At 38.9% G+C, this 17,911-nt stretch overlaps 1 protein-coding gene and 1 non-coding gene across 2 annotated transcripts; both read right to left on the bottom strand.

Moving 5' to 3' along the window:
* Window positions 1–46: 46 nt before the first annotated feature.
* TOMM20 (translocase of outer mitochondrial membrane 20) lies at window positions 47–16,774 on the bottom strand. Its single transcript, XM_088799083.1, has 5 exons — window positions 16,542–16,774; window positions 11,839–11,885; window positions 9,775–9,856; window positions 2,955–3,097; window positions 47–1,125 (listed from the first exon to the last, which is right to left on the bottom strand). Exons 1-5 carry the CDS (start codon window positions 16,660–16,662, stop codon window positions 1,081–1,083), a joined length of 438 nt encoding a protein of 145 aa, XP_088655209.1. The 5' UTR covers window positions 16,663–16,774; the 3' UTR covers window positions 47–1,080.
* On the bottom strand, window positions 15,983–16,114 carry LOC148758174 (small nucleolar RNA SNORA14). Its single transcript, XR_016021650.1, has one exon. It is a non-coding gene; the product is annotated as a small nucleolar RNA SNORA14 (small nucleolar RNA).
* Window positions 16,775–17,911: the final 1,137 nt, after the last annotated feature.

Genomic DNA, 17,911 nt, shown 5'->3' on the forward strand with positions numbered 1-17,911 from the left:
CAAGATAAATGAATCAGACTGAAAGATTAAGGAGGTACACTGAAGATAAAAGCAAAGAAACATTTTTACAAGCATTTCATCCCATTACCTTAAAGGTTAAGTTTCAGATTAATTTACAATAGTTACAGAATCATGATTTCAGTGAAAATCAACAGTTATAGCTTTAAAAAAGAGATCAATTCAGCAATAATAAGCCAGGCAAGCATGCAAAATTCAGAAAAGGAAAAAAAAAATTCAAGGCTTGGTTCCCAAATAAATATCCCCCCGCCCAGGAGGTTAGATTTGATGATGCTGAACAGAACCAAATGAATCCGAAGCTGAACAGGACACCCTCTGAACCAGCAGACCAACTCAACTCCCTCATCTCATAAAAGAGGAAAGTGGGCACAGGCATTAACTGTCCAGGCTCCGCCCCTACATTAGGGTTAAACATGGGTCTAGTTCTCGGTGCCTTGTGCAACTACATATTATCTAAAATACCAGGAGGTACATATCCAGAACACATTAGGCCACCAATTTAAACAAAATGTTTCAAGACTAATACACAGCATGGGGGTGAAGTTAATTAATACAGCACAGCAGCACGTCTCATATTTAAGAAATTAAATGCAAAGAAAGGATCTCAAAGATACTCAGTTTTGATAAACACAATCATGTTTTCATCCAATTTTCTGGTGTGTAGCAAAATGTCCTAGCTTAAAAACCATCCATTCTGCAGCTTTCCCCTACACTTCTTTTGCCTTACAAAACTGAGCAGTGGGTATTTTTGATGTAAGTAATATGATATTATATGTACATTTTAATTCCACATTTTAGAAATAAACAAAATCCATGGTATTTCGGTAACTCATAGTGTATTTATAAAATGAAAAGCTCTCTATCAAAATACGCTCTTCACTGGGAAAAAATAAATAAAACAGACAAATGGATCTACACAAAGTAAAAATCAACTTCGGTAGATTTCAGTGTAGGACAGTCCATGGCAAGCATATTTGCCCTTATTCCCCCAGAGCTGTTCATCTTCCGAGTTAAGATTTTAAAAATATTTTTAATTGAGATTATTATGTTGACATTTGTTTCTCATTCCACATCATCTTCAGCCAAGCTCTGAGCACTTACAATTCTCTGAAAGAGGAAAAAAATTGTTTTAATTTTTAAAAAGTATAAGCATTTAATCAGGATTCTAAGTTCAACCTAAAATGCTCTTTGCATTCAAAGAATCAAATCTTGCTAAAGTTTACCCATTCTGAGATTTATCTCAATATTAAACACTATACATTATCTAAGAAAATATACATGACCATCAGTCTCATTTCAAAACTCAAATTAATAAAGGAGGCAGAACATTAAAGTGTGCTACATGTTAGCCAATTACATAACTGAAACCAAAAAGAATTTAAGATCTCTTCTTATTCCCACGTAAACTAAAAATACTGATTAGTGCTAAGAATACTGATCAATCTGTGCTTCAAACACTTCCCTTTTTGGCCTGGAAACGCTCAAAGTCATTATATGACAAAGGAATACAGTATTATTAGCATTTTGAAAACATTTCCAGATAAGACAAGTTAACTGAGTAAAAAAAAGTCATCTTTAATAGAGAGGAATTGAGCCTTCGTCCTGAACTCATCCATAAATGTCAAAAGACATCACCGTCAGGTCAATTTTCTAAAAGTACTATATACTACCGTGTTTCCCCCAAAACAAAATCTAGCTGGACAATCAGCAATAATGCGTCTCTTGGAGCAAAAATTAATATAAGAAACGGTATTGTATCATACATCATATCATATCATATATCATACCTGGTCTTATATTACAGTAAAATAAGACCGGTCTTATATTAATTTTTGCTCCAAAAGATGCATTAGAGCTGATTGTCCAGCTAGGCCTTATTTTTGGGAAAACACTGTATGCGCCACTTTTCAAAGTGCAAATAATATTAAACAGAGGATTCTGATAGACTGGGAACCACAGTAGTGGAAATAAAAAGGACTGAGACCAAATCCTTGGTTTTTCCATCCTCTTTCCTAAATCTTGAGGAACTTTCTTTTCTTTAGACCCTTTCTTTTTAAAAACAAACTTTTATTTAAGTGTTTTTCCAGGACCCATCAGATCCAAGTGGTTGTTTCAATCTAGTTGTGGAGGACGCAGCTCACAGTGGCCCATGTGGGGATTGAACCGGCAATCTTGTTGTTAAGACCACCATGCTCTAAACAACTGAGCTAACTGGCTGCCCCTCTTTAGTCCCTTTCCAATCTAGTGGAGTAAAGATCAGTTTGAAGATTAACCAGTCATTTTACTAATTTTTAATCACACCAAATGTGGAAATTAACACATGTAACAGACATTCTAGTCCAAAAAGTAGATTCATTTGGGCTCCTTGGGAAAGATGAAAAATGAACAGAATGCATTTTAATTAACTCCTTAAGTTATGATCACCTTGTATACAAATGGTGTTTTGCACTATTCAATAGGGATTTGGGGATGCAGTCAAGTAACTCCAAACTCAAAGCCCACCCTGGCAGGAGAGGTACTGGGGCTTTTATTTAGAAAAGTGAGGTCAGAGGGAGGCCAGGTCCTTTATGACCTAATTCCCAGGGCACAGAACTGAATGCATGGCCTTACAAACAAGCAGGCAGAAAGCTATTATAGTTTCACAAAGTAGCTGAGTGGCCTGAATTGGGCTTTGAATATTACAACCTGAGATTTAACTCTAATAGACACATGAACAGATCCACCTCTAGGGCACAATTGCTCGATCTTACGCCTAGTCATTTGGCTGTTTTTCTATTAGAGAATAAAATTTCAAGCACTGTTATACTGAATACTATTTTCATTTTATGGATGAGTTTCATGATTCCACCAGGTTCACTAGGCTCATTTTTAAATTCTATATCCCTAAACATTTTAGATTTTACTCACTTTTATTTCATAACATTTCAAATCCTTACCTGACTAATTGTTGGAAGCTTAGTCAGAAGCATCTGGAACACTGGTGGTGGAAGAGTTTGCTGTAACACCTGCAGTAACTGCTGTGGCTGTCCACACACAGCAATTGCATTTGTCAGATGGTCTACACCCTTCTCATATTCACCTGGAAGATTTACATAAAAATAACACATAACCTTAAAACCCTTTGCCTTTGATAAGAATTCAACCTAAAGTCTTCATTGTATCTATGTGATACTGACCAAAAATACCATGCAAGTAAAAACTTGGAAACAACCTATGGTACGTTTATATAACTGAATTATTATGGAGCCATTAACCAGGATGAGTCAGATTCTATGTACTGATACGAAGTGTCTCCAACACATACAAAAGGGGGGAAATTAAGGTGCAGAAACATCCAAGTATGTTACTATTTATATACTCAAGAGTATTTTGGGAGGAGTACAAAAGAAGTTGCTAACAATGGAATAGTACCTTTCTATGTAAGGAGAGAGAACTGAAAGACTGGGTGGGGAGTGAGGTAGAAAGGAGACCCAATTTCACTTTAACCCCCTGTACTATCTGTTACCACACAAAGTCAAGAAAAAAAAATTAAGTGATACTAACAGGCAAAATGGTCATGCTAATGGAAGTGGCAGGAAGAAACATGTAACAAAACAGTGGTTACCCCTGAGTGATTTATTCTTTTTATGTACCTACAAATTTCCTATAATACACTACTTTTGAAAGAAAAAAATACATAAGGTTTATAGTTTTTGAAGGTTTGCTTAACTGAATTAAGTACCTGCCAGGTGGTCCTCATTCTCAGTTAATTCCATTTAAAATCAAACTCCAAAAATTGTCCCAAATTCTCAGAGCAAATGAGCTCTGCACTGGTTCAATATGGTTTCAAATTAAGTATTCTTCTGTACAGGACTTTTCTATGCAGGAAATCCTTTTAACGTACCATATTGAAAACCTCTATTGGAAACAATTTTTTTTTTTTTTTATGTCAAGTTAAATGTTTAGTCTGTGTGGATAACATAGCTGTCCTTGGCCAGCGGCCTTGGAAACAATTTTTCAATCAAGACTATTTTTTAGAGCAGTTTAAGATTCACAACAAAATTAAGGGAAAGTACAGAGATTTCCCATGTACCCCCTGCCCCCACAATCAACGTCCCTCACCAGAGTGGTACATTTGTTACAATCAATGAACCTACACTGACACGTCATTATTGCTCTTGGTGCTGTACATTCTACAGGTTTGGACAAATATGTAATGACATGTATCCACCATGACAGTATTAGAGTATTTTCACTACTTTAATCAACTACTAACATTTACCAGGTTGCAGGGGCACTTTTCTTGGTGGATTTTATGAATAGGTTCATATCATTTTCACAACAATTGTTTTGTTTTTTAATTGGGGAAGTGTTTTTCCAGGACCCATCAGCTCCAAGTTAGTCATTGTTTTCAATCTAGTTGTGGAAGGCACAGCTCACTGGCCCATGTGGGAATCGAACCAGCGACCTTGATGTTATGAGCACCGTGCTTGAAACTGAACCAACTGCCACCACTTCACAACAATCTTTAGTTAGTTAGGTAGTATCCTCATATCATAAGTGAAGAAATGGAGGCTTAGAGAAATTAAGAAATTTGCTTCAAGTTATTAAGCCAGGGCCTCTTAACTTCAGAACCTCGGCTTATATTACTCAACATCCTCCCTAACTTTTTCTTTCTGGGAAGATGTACTATAAAGCAAATTAAGGACACTACCAAAACTGTTGTACTCTGAGCCTTTATGAAAGTAACCTGTGACTACAAAAAATGTCTTCAGATTGTCCCTAACTCATTTACTTTTTCCCTTACAGACTGGTGCAGTTGTCACATCCTACTACCCCGTCAGGCTTCAGGGCACTAAGTGCGTCTTGGGGAATGCCTCCATCAGACCCCACATGCTTGACTCTGCCAGCTGATGACAAGCATGGGTACTGTCACTGCTGCTCCTGGTGTTCTTTCCAGGATCTTGAATCCGACACGATACTGTGTTTCTTGTTTCACCAACTGGCTGCTGTGGGAAGATCAGGAAACCTCTTGGGTAAAGTTTGAAACTGTGAGGACACGGTGTCTGATGGTACCTGTGTAGGGGTAAAGATTTCCAAGACTTTCTTAACCTCTCTGAATCTCCACTACCCCTTTGGGAGACTACAAATGTCCCATCTAAACACTGGTCGAGGATACCGCCCCCCCCACACCCCCGTTGTGTTGGCCATTGTCATCTGGGTATGGCAGCCACCACCTTGACCTGCTCAGCTAATTCCTTTCCTGGGGATTGAAATTACGTCACAATGATGCCCATCACAAGAGATCAACCCAGAGTTGTGCACTGATCCAGTTGATGGTTGGTGATCAAGTGACTGGCTGACATAGTCAGTTCCTGCTTGTGAAGAGACACCATTAAGGCCTTAAGTCCCTTCCAAAGCTGATCAGCACTGGCAATGGCAATTATCTTCCACAGATCCGGCAACAATGACGAACAACTCCGTGTTTCCAGGATACATTTGGGAATTGACACAGCTTCAATCGCATAAACTTGTCATCTTGAGCTCCCTTCATCTATGAAGTGGATGTTGCTACTTTTGCTGACTGGACAGCGGGATCATAGATGTACCTCTTTTGTTAATACAGTAGTCCCCCCTTATCTGCAGTTTCATTTTCTGTGGTTTCAGTTACTTGCGGTACTGTCATAAAGGCTCAGAGTACAATACAGAAAATTCCAGAAATTAACAATTCGTAAGTTTTAAATTCCAAGCCGTTCTTAGTGTGATGAACCCTGCTCCATCCTGCCTGGGACGTGACTGATCCCTGTGTCCAGCGTCTCCACACTATACGCACTAACCTGCCTGTTAGTCACTTAGTAGCCACCTTGGTTGTCTATTGTGATAGCAATGCTTGTGTTCAAGCAGCCCTTATTTCACTTAGTAATGCCCAAAGTGCAAGAGCAGCGGTGCTGGCAATTTGAATCTGCCAAAGAGAACCGTGAAGTGATATATGTACAGGAAAAAAAGTAGCATGTTCAGGGTTGGACATAATCCGCAGTTTCAGGCACCGACTGGGGGTCTTGGAATGTATCCCCCTTAGAAAAGGGGGAACAATGGTACCAACAGCATCGAAAGCATCACATAATCCATGTTTTATTGGAAGATCAAATCCAGCGTTACAGGACTAAAGCAGCACTACCTCACTGCTGAGCAGGCCTCTCTGTTAGGGGCCTGAAATGTTTCTCTGGTAACTACCTCATGTTCTACACTTAGAGATGTTTTGAATGGTTCTCCTTTTCTCTTATTTTTAACCTTCTGTAGTTTATTAGCAACTTGAATACAGGGAACTGGGCCGTTTGTAACTCTTTAGGTGAAATTTAGCAAATTCTAATTATGTCAAGAAATTATCTGTTGGGTTTATGGCTTGGTGAACACAGGTACTAGGAGGCTGGCAGGCCTAGAGAGGGCAGAGGAGCTCCTCTTTGCCCCCACCCTCCACATCTTGCCCTGTGCACCTCTTCCATCAGGGTACTCCTAAAGTGTACCCTTTATAATAAACCATAAAGTTTTCTGACTTCTGAATAAGAACATGACCAAATAAGGACGTGATTATTAACATATGAAGACGAACTGACTCAGGAAATTTGACATTGAGGTCTTCAAACTGAACAAGGCAGAACTCTACAAGGAGCATTAAAAACCTGAAATAAAAGACTCTGGTCTTCTGTATGGGCTTCCGTCAAGGGACTCAACAATGGCTCTACTGACGGAAATTAAGATGCCACTTGGCACTGAATACTCATGTCAGCCACTGAATTTACAGGCAATGAAGGGGATCATATGGTTGCTTGGGGATATTAATCCTGATTATTAAGCTACTGAAGTGGCATGTGCAGAACACACACATCTCAGGGGATCCTGAGACACATCCCAGTACCTCAAAACACACTGGAAACAGTTTCTAAATAACCACAGCAAACCAGTGCAGGTGAACTTGATCTCATTCACACATGCTGAGATGAGAGTTTGCTCCGTTAATGGAATATATGCACGGACGAAGGAGACCTTGTCAAGCAACGAAGTTCACTGTCCAAATTGCTTATGCTTTCACTTGGCTTACTCTGATGTTGACCTTTTCCCTAATTCTACCTCTGGCTGGGTTGGTAGTTTCCACCAGAAAAAAGGCAGCTTTGGCAGCTGAGTTGCTAAGTAACTCTCTGGCTGTGTTGGGTTGAAGTGTGGAATGTGAACTTGGAAAAAAAGACCAATTCTTCCCTGTCCCTCCTTGACCTTCCCCCACCACTGTGGGTAACTAACTGTCCTTCTCAATCTGGATCTAACAGCTCAAATCAGACAGAGATGGCCATCGTGCTAGATCTCTAAGATAATCCAAATATAATTAGGAGTAGACCCCATTCTAATATCTTAATATTAATAAATTAGTTAAAAACAATTTTGGGGTATTAGAAGAAAATTTTGACAGTATACATAGACATTATGAGCACGAAGAACAAAATTTACTTGAAAAATTTTCTGAATAAATGAATTAGTTCTCATATTTGTCAATCTGATCATTTTAAAATTTCACATTAGGAATTTTTTTTTTTAACATATTGCACAACAACTACTTAAAAGTAACCTCATTTGTAAAGATTACTTATCTTCTCGATACCATGTATCAAATAAACTTAAAACTCTCAAAATATATTATGGACAATGATAATCTACAACAAACATTCACTTCTAGACCCTGTCCTAAATAACATAATTCTCACATTAAATGCCTAAAAGCTTGTCTTGAAATACAGCCACATGCTGCTTAGTGACAGGGATCCATTCTAAGAAATACATTGTTGGGCAATTTCATCGTTATGTGAACGTCAGAGTGCACTGACCAAACCTGGATGGGACCGCCTACCACCATCTTGGCCGTATGGTACAGCCTATTGCTCCTAGTTACTGTACTGAATGCTGCAGGCAACTGTAACACAATGGTAAGTATTCGTGCATCTAAACAGATCTAAAGGCACTGTAGTTTTATACAAGTGACAGCCCAGATTTTGTAGGGGAGAAAAAAGTTTAACAACCTGTATATGTCCTGCATACATAAGACACCCAGGGAAACTGAAGAATATCACCAACAGGGCTGAAGCCACCACCTTATATGAAATCCCCTCTTCAGCAGAAGACAAATGATAATGTTGGAGGTGGGGGAGTCAGTCATGGGAGTTGTCCTTCAGCACTGATGAGTTTCTAGAGCTAAGCTCATCCCCCTTTGCCCAGTACAGGGAAGGAGACTCCCTTACAAATGTAAATCTTTTACAAAGGGCAATTTCTACTTGGTTTTCAGAGTTTCTCCCATGTCTGCATTTCTTAATATTAACCAGCCTAAAATAATCCTTATGCAAAACAGACATTTTTGGGTGACAAATTGTTCCCCTACAGTTTACAGCATCACAACATCACAGCATCACAACAAACACGTACTGCATTGTGCTACTAACAAGATGGTACGATGGCTACAAAGTCGCCAGACAACAGGAATTTTTCGGCTCCATGATAATCTTACGGGACCACTGTTGCCTATGAGGTCCATCCTTGAACAAAACATCATGTGATACATGACTGTAATTAGAGAACCTTATAAAGACACAACCATCCTGAAACCAGACCCTAACAGTTTTTTTCCTTTTCTTAAAATTGTCTTTCAAGAGATAACAGCAGCCCTCCTTCACAATGCCCCAGAGACCACCGGACCAAGGATCACACCGGTCCCAGGGGTTCACCCAGGCCCAGAGAGCCAACAAATTAACTCCAACCGACCCTGAGAAGTGGCCGGAACCAAAACCCGCCTCTAGGCGGAACCTCTGTGCACAGACTGGTTGCTCACAGGCAGGAGTATTCAGAAGCTAAGAGCGCCAGGCACATGGATCTCACCAACCAGACCTTGTCAATTTGGAATTTCTTTACGTTTTCTCTCACCTTTCCCATTCCTCCCTTAGATGGCTCAGTTCCAAGACTGTCCAATCAAGACTCCCAAATTAGAATACATAAATATGTACAGTTTCTCCTTACCTTTATCTTCTAAATTTACTCCAAGTTTCCTTTGGGAAGATTAATCTGAGCCTACTCTCCTTGTTTGGCTGCTTGATGAATAAAACTTTTTCTCAGCGAAAATCTATTGCCTCAGACATTGGTGTCTCTGCGCTCAATGGACAACGAACCAACTGACTTTTTCGGTAATAACAAAACGAAAAAACCCCTTATCACTATAAATTTACATCAGTGTGAAGAATTCTACCTAGGTTTCTAGTCTTTTAATGACTATTAAAGAAAAAAAACCCATCGGCCCAAAAGGGCATCAGTTATGCTAAAAGCCCATGACACCACACCTAGATTTAGTACCTGATGTAATTGCAGTTTTAACAACTCCCAGAAACCATCTTAATGAACCAGTCTGGAATTTTCTGGTCTAGAACCAATAAGGTAATCGGTCATATATGCTCTTCTCCATTCTCCCCGAGAAAGAAAAGACAATCTACATACTAAAAAGCCTTCTCCTTCTCTTCCTCCAGAGAAAAGATGTCCCAAAAATATTCCTTGCTTTGCTTTCACTAAGCGCTCCCTTGCCACATGCTGCTTCCTACAAAAACCTTCTATTTTGTACTCTCGTTGAAGTGAGTACCCTTCTAGTTGCTAGATGGCATGCTACCTAATTAATTCATCAATCACTTCACAAAGCCAATTAGATCTTCAAATTTACTTGCTTGAATTTTTTGTTTTTTACATGACTGTTACCTTGGGCTAGTAACTCTTCACCAAGCTGTATTTCTTCAAGGAAGAATTTCTGAACAGCTTCAGCATCTTTAAGGTCAGGCAACTGTTTGGAAGTAGAATATTTAATAATTGACAATAAAATTATGCCAGGAGATATAACCAATACATAGAAAAAGTCATGCCACTAAAAATAAAACAAAAATTGAAAACCTCTTGCTAAAAAAAATTTACTTTTCAACAGCACTCACAGGGATTAGTTTAGTATCTATCTACATTGAAATGAATGCAAGGAAAAAAAACACTTATTGATCAAAACTGGTATTTGAATGGTTCTTTTAGAAAGCTGTGAGCCAAACCTAAAGTAAAAAAAAAAAAGGGGGACGGGGGATACAAATATCTCTACCATAAAATACATACTTCACCATTTGCACTATTTTTTATCACATTATGCATTTTTATGCAACTATAATCAATTTGTTTTTTCTATCCCAATATTATTTTGTATACATTTTACATGCACCTAAAAGATTATTTTAAAATGCCAATAGAATATACCATTGAAAAATATGTAATTGCGTAATCTTTATGTATTTATTGGGCATTTGAAGTACTTCTAATATTTTTTGCTATTATAAATATTTGTTATTACTATTACAAGCAGCTTTAAATGTTTGTATTTCTGCTTTTGTTTTATATTTTCTTACACATTACCAAACTGAATGATTATGGTAACATATAATGCCACCAGCTATTTGGCTAGTCTTTTTAAAAAATATAAACCTACTACTAAAAAGTTCCTTTTGGTTTAAAACCCTAGAGTTCTACTAATGGAGGTTTATGGTTTTTGGATTATATTATGTACACTCCTACTATCCAACATGGGTGAAAAAATTTAAATTTCTGAAAGTGAAGGCATTTTTCATTGACTATCCCAGCATACAGCCAGAATTTGATTATACCTGAATCTAAAAATACAGATACATTATCTTTTTATATATCTGTTTTCCTATATCCTTAAAAAGGCTACTGAAAACATAATGAACATATTACATTTCAGAAAGATAGTTTGGACATAACAGAACTAAGTGGTTGCCTCCCAGTTTCACTTCACTATTATCATGTCCATTCAGTGATCTGTGTTGATTATTCAACTGTTTCAAAATAACAAAATTAACATTTATTGATTTAATTTTCCTCGCCTCAACAAGCTTTAAAAAGAACCATCTACTGATCCAGCAGTCCATGTCCTGGAAATCCAGACAATGGAATAAAAAAGAAAAGCTATGTGTACAATTATTAACATTTACTTACTTAACTTACACATGTCACAGAACATTTTTTTAGCAAGCAGATAAACCTGTGTAGTCATTTAAAATAATCATGAACACAGGATCTATAAAAAGAAAAAAAATGAATAAAAAGATTTATATCACATTTACACATTACTACTAGCTAAAAATTTGTCAGGTGATAGGATTCTGGATCAGAATAATCTTACGTATTTTTTGAAATAAACAGCATGTGGTTCTTTTAAAGGAAAAAAATGTTTTATTTTGAAGCAGGTGAGGAGTGAGAAAGTTTGAACCTTTTGGTGTAAATGTCTTCTGAAGACTATCGTCATATTGACCATTAAATATTCCTTGGACAGTAATTTGTCTGCTGTTATGACCAACAAAGGGGAAATAACGGACAGGATAATCTATGACCGTACTCAGTTAACTATTCCTAAAAACAACAAACTATATTTTAAAATAGAACATCAATGTCCAGTATCAGTTTTCTCAAAATACGTATTTGAAGTAGAGTTTTAAATAATTATTTCTATAAAGCAGGGGTGTCCAAACTGCGGACCGCAGGCCAACTGTGGCTTGTGATCCATTGTTAATTGGCCCGCAGCAAATTCCAAAAATATATTTAGTTTACTTAAATAAACCAGGTGAGGCAATACGTACTTCACCTCGAGTGAGTGGCCCGGCTGTTTGTGTATTTTACCGCATGTGGCCCTTGGTGAAAACCGTTGAAAAAAGTTTGGACACCCCTGCTATAAAGTATATAATACAATCTAAACAAAAAACAGATTATTACCTTGGAAAGTCCAGCTCTCTCCTTGGCAAGCTTTTGTTTCTTTCTTCCTGCAAGAAATAAATATTTTCATTTAATCATTATTAAAATAGGAATCAAAAGAAGTCTACCTGCTGAGGCAATCATTCATTCCATTTCCAACACATTACTGACTCTTGGGCTCTCTGCTTCTCGGGTCTCTCCTTGTGATTTGTCAAGGTGACATGAATAGTCCTGGTCAAGGAGCTTTGGGCAAAGTGACATTTCTGGGCAATATCTTTTTCCTTCCTCCTGGGCACCAGGATAAGCCATTTTACAAGATGGAAAAGCTCTAACAGCTGAGTTATCACCAAGAGCAGAGCAAGCCCTCACTCCCCACCTACACAGGACCTGAAACCGGAGCATGAAGCACTGCTGTTAGGGAGTTTTATTACCGAAATATAATAGACACTGTTTATTGAATGTTGAGCACTGCCTGGCATTCTTGAATGGGAGGAGAGTACCAGCATTTGCAGAAGTTTTCTTAAAAATAAATAAATGTAGTATTTACACATTTGGCAAAAGAAAGGAGGCAATACAGCTCAGAAATGCACTGCTAAATTCTTAACTCAACTATTGCTGACTAGTTAAGGGGGGGAAACCCTCTGATTACAGTCTGTAAGTTATTTGGTTTTGTCTTGTTTTTGCTATGAAACAGCAACACTACATCTCAGGAATAAGAGATGTTTAAAATTTTCATCATCACTTAGCCCTTAAAACCAAACAACAGGATATTAAGTCTTTAAATTGCCAATTACCAGTACACCCCATGAAAGGGTGTTGGCCCAGAGGAAGCACAGGCTTGTTTCAATGCCAGCTCTTCCACTTACTGCAGCCTTGGCCAAGTTACAGGAAACTGTGCCTCACTTTCTCCACTGGTCCAAGAATAGTTATTATAAGGATGTATGTGTTAAATGTACGTACTTTTTAACAGTGCCCGGTTTGTAACGTGTCATATAAGCATTTGTTATTGATATAGTTCAGTATCAACTTCTCAACTAAGGAGCTGTGCTGTTAACTACCTAAAGTCACTAAAGACTACCAATGACAAGGAGAATAGCCATGTGGCATAGCTAAGAAATGTAAGGCTCTAACATTTACTACTTGGATAACCTTGGGCAAATAAACAAATCTCTTAACTCTCCAAAGATAAGGCATGTTTAACTTTACCACTGTGAGAAACAAAAGCAATAAAACAAGCAAATGTCCTCCACAAATCCAAGTCCCAATGCATGATTGAAGAGGCAGTGACCTGTCTGCCTATTAATTTAACTATGGTCAGGGAGCCTTCTTTTCTTATCTAACCTCACAAAATGGCTTGAACTACACCAGCGTCTCTTGCCAACCCTAGCCCCCACAATAGGTTAAAGTTGATCTTACATATGAATTTGAAAAGACTACCTATGTTTCTAACAAACTACCTTTCCCAGGTGTTCATCACTGGGCAACTAACTGTGGGGGAAAAGAACACATATATTCTACCCTCAATCTGCTTAAGGGTTTCTTTCGTTTGGCGGTCTTGAGGCAGAAAATAACGAATTACTCTATACTGCCTTTATAGGCTGTAGAAGTGAAGACATTTCCATCAAAATAAAAAGCACCTCAGAAATCACATGGCAAGTTTGTGGAATAAACAGAGAAATACAATTTGCTAAGCCAGAATTTATGTAAAACAACAAAAATGATGACACCCAGTAGAGAGAAACTTAGTTTCCACTACAGTTCTTCTGTGGGGTGGAGAGGAGTGTGTGATTGTTGCTGAAGGTGATACAGTTACTAACTTTAAAAATTGTTTAATTGCTTTAAATTTCCAGCAAAAAGATTAAATCTCTGGCTTTAGCTTCGTAAGACAATTAACTTGTTACATTAACTTATTTTCAGGTATAGTATCATATACAGGCACTTCTATGACACAGTTTGAGAATTGGGGAAACCCTCATACAACACAGCTTCACTCTAACTCGGTTTGAGAATCAGAGAAATCTCCGAACAACACGGAGCATAACAAGAGCTTTTAACAGCAAAAGATACCTCATTTGAAATTTTTCATTCGAGCATGGATGTCGTGTCAGATTTGACTGCAGAATTTTAAAATTAGAATTTTAAATTCATTTTGTTCGTGGAATACTAAGTTCAGAGGATGAAGATATCTTGTCAAAAAGAAAACGTCCTCAGTTAATGGTGCTTTGTAGTGATGACGAAGAAAACATTATTTAATACATATCAATATGTTATACTTTTGGTGAAAATTGCTTTAATAAAGATATTTCTCTTAATTATAAAAATACAGTATGTTTTTTTATTTTTGGAACCTAACCCCCTTTTTTGTACAAGGTCTTTATTTCGTATAACATGGATTCGCATAATGGCATTTTTAAGGACCCTAACAACCATGTTATACGGGGGTTACCTGTAGTATCTCTGTGATAAAGGGTCAGATGGTAACAGACTGGAAAACCAACAAGTTACACATTCCATCAGCAAAATCAGGCCTTAACTCAGTATTTGCTAGAAATTAGTCCCAAGTGCTACTGTGTAAACCTAACAAGTTAAATTTGTCTACTTTTAAAGAGACACATAAAACAGCTTACAAAAAGCCCCAAACTTTAATCATTCACATAGCATTCATTTAAATAAGATTACTAAATGTTTTAAAATGATGAACCAGTTTATACAATACTGTATGGGAAACACACATGTAGTTAGCACTATAATTTGGAAGTCAATTTTCACTTATTAGTGATTAGATTAATAAAAATTATGCTTTAAGGGGCCTCATAATCTGCTCTAATGAAAGAAAAAAAAAATTTAAATAAATTAAAATCCCAGCTCTAACTTCAAACCTTATTTTAAACAATTTAAGCCTCTTTTCCTTAAACAAACAAACAAAAAAACGAAACAACAACAACAACAAAAAAACTAGGTAAATTAACAAGCCAAAATGAGTGATTTGAGAAACTCTGTAGATGTAAATATTCTACTGGAAATCAGACTAGAAAAACTCAAAATTAACTAAACTGAAACCAATTTAATTCCACAAATGCCAGGCATCCTCAAGTTCTTAAAATCAGCTGATTGATAAACAGATTATAAAACTACGGTGAATTAAAGTTTTTAATTGCTTAAGAAAATATCAAATAAATTATATTTATAAACAATCTCTAGCATTCACCAGTTACCATGTGCCACAGACTGTACTAACTACCTTGATTATACCATTTTACAAGAGTGAAACTAAAACTTGAAGTCAGTTTTCCAAGATTACCCAGCTAATAATTCAAGCCTGACCACTTAAGGAGTTTAAGGCTCAAGAAAAGAAAAATTATGAACTGAAGATGATGGAAAAGGAATTTTGAAAAACATATTTCTTAATTTGTCTAAAATGATAGTTTGTATGATTTCTTCAACCAGTTTTCTCAAGGTTTTCAGCAACAGGACTGCAGCGTTTCCTGTTTAGGATTAGTCCACTCTTTTACAGAGCTAAGCATCTGTACCCCACCTTCCCACTACAGCCAGCATTAATGGAGGGGCCTCTCCTACGTCAGGGATGGTGGTGGACACTTCAAACATCTTACTTAATCTTCACAAAACCGACCAGAGGCAGGTGGCATTACCTGATTTTACAAACTGAGAAAATTAAGATTCGGAAAGCCCAAGACTATACTGCTAATCTGTGACTAACGTGGGCCTGAAAACTCAGTGTCAAATCCAAAACAGTATTCTTTCCATGTGTCTACTTAACCATAAATTAAATAAATTACCTCTATATCTCTGCCCTCCTAAAGCATGAGTGGGAATTTGATGTCATAAAGTATGAGAGAAGCGTGGTCTAATATGGTAGTCACGTGCCACATGTGGCTACTGAACACATGAAATGACTTATTATAGCTTAAGTGAATAGTAAGTATGAAATAGGATAATCACCTCCTTGTACTTTCTGGGCTTTAATAACTCACATATCAATTTTAACTTTAGAAACTGTTTCGAGTCAGCAACCTAGATAAGTTACAAAACTATTTCTTATTGCAACAAATTTACTCTTCTATTGTTGCAAATGAATATGCCTCTTAAATTCAAAGAGCACAATGGTTTTGGTGACACCATTTCCCTCTTATAAATCTGTTTTAAAACATGTCGCAGGTATGAAATAAGACTGAGCCACAGAAGCGCAGCCCTTTGGACTCCCCTGCAATTTCTATAGCATTCATTCATATCTTGGAAGCATTTAGAACGAAGCTACCAAGAGGGTTTAAGAATGCAACGACGATACCGCGCTGGATTTGCGGGCTAAGTCTCATGCCAAAATAAAAAAATACAACTTTCCAGTTAAAAAACAGAGGTCTTAAAAGGTCAATACAAAAAAGACCCAAGACCCCCCCCCCCACACACACACACACTAAATTATACTGCAAACGCGAGTGCATTTACACCGCAAAAGTGGGGAAAACAAAATGGGAAAATCGTTCCTCCAAAATGGAGGGATCACGCAGAGCACAGGGCCAGGAGCAGTCCCGGGGCGCGCGGCAGCGCCGGCACCTTTTTGGTTTGTTGCTCGCGGCCGCCAGGCCCCTACACCACGCGGCGGCGCGCCGTCCCCGGCCCACCCGGCAGGCAGAAGGCACACTCAGGGTGGCGGCCGCGGTGGCAGGGGCGGAATGCAGCAGGCCCGGGGCCGGGGCGCCACTCACGTTCTCGCAGTCTGTTCTTGAAGTTGGGGTCACTTCGTCTCTTGCGGTCGAAATAAATGCAGTACCCGATGAAGAGGGCCCCGCACACACCAGCGGCGATGGCGCTGTTCCTGCCCACCATCTTCTCTCGACCGCGGGCAGGACTGTGGGCCGAGAGAGGCCGTTGGCGACGAACCCTCACAGCGGACACCGCCGCTCAGACTGACGCCCGCTGTGAGGAACCGGAAAGGCCGAGCACGCCACTTCCGGCAGTCGTCCGAGGGCCTCGAGCCGTCTGCGGAAGTGCCTGAGTAGAAGCCCCGGGCCGTCCGCAGCAATGCCTGAACGTAGGCGCCCGTGCTGCTTCTGTCTCTGCGCAGAGGCCTTAGGCGCAGTCACTGAGGCGCCTGGGGCGGTGTGCACGTGTAGTGCCCGGATGTTGCGAGTGCCACGCATTTCCTTAGAAATCAGAGCACGACGCCTCGAGGGGCGCGCGTGGCTGCCGTGCGCATACTCACGAGACTGTAGCTGACAGCCGGGCTGTATCAGAGATGGAAAGTCATTGACGGTGAATGCTTCACTGATTTTTGTGTAATATAGGCAGCCTGTGACTTGTTTGAATTTAACTGAATATGCTTTTCAAGTTCAGTCACAATCCATTGTGCGAGCACCATGATTTAGTGATTAAATTTCCAAAGAATGTCACAACTATGGTATCATGAGGCGTGGAAGAAAATTAAATGGAACAATTGCTGGAAAATTATAACCGGTAAAAGACATTAAAGGGAAAAGAATAGAAAATGTGAGTTTTTAGCTACAGAAAACACTATATATGTAATTTAAATTAAAAAAGAAAACGTTGGGCAGAAAGCCGACATTAAAAACTGTAAGATGAAGACCATGAGAAGTACAGGGTAAGGTGTTTGGCCTGTCCCTGGTCCTGGGAGGGAGCCTCTTAAGCCCTTGGAAGGTCTGCGTTGTTGGTGGGCCCTGGTAGCTTATGTTCAGGGGCTGGCCAGGAGGGAAGGACCAGCCGTGTGCGTAGAGGGTTGGGACTTTGATCCAGGTGACATCAGCCTTACCTCTGAGGGGTGGAGGGGGACGAGATATTAAATTCAATCTCGTGGCCTACACAGTGAAATCCGAATAAAAAACGCTGGACACAGAAGCTTCCCGGTTTGGCAGTACTCTGTGTAGTTACACGTCAGTGTGCCCTGTGCTAGGACCATGAGGTGTCCAGACTCCATAGGGAGGGACAACAGAAGCTCCTAATTTGGGACTCACCCAGACATCTCCCTATGCATCTTTCCCTTTGGCGGGTTTTGATTTGTATCCTTTTGCTGTAATAAAAGTAACCATAACTATAGCACATTCCTGAGTTGTGTCCTTAA

This window comes from Rhinolophus sinicus, chromosome 6, assembly GCF_057876585.1.
Source record: "Rhinolophus sinicus isolate RSI-liver-muscle chromosome 6, RSI-T2T, whole genome shotgun sequence".
NCBI lineage: Eukaryota > Metazoa > Chordata > Mammalia > Chiroptera > Rhinolophidae > Rhinolophus > Rhinolophus sinicus.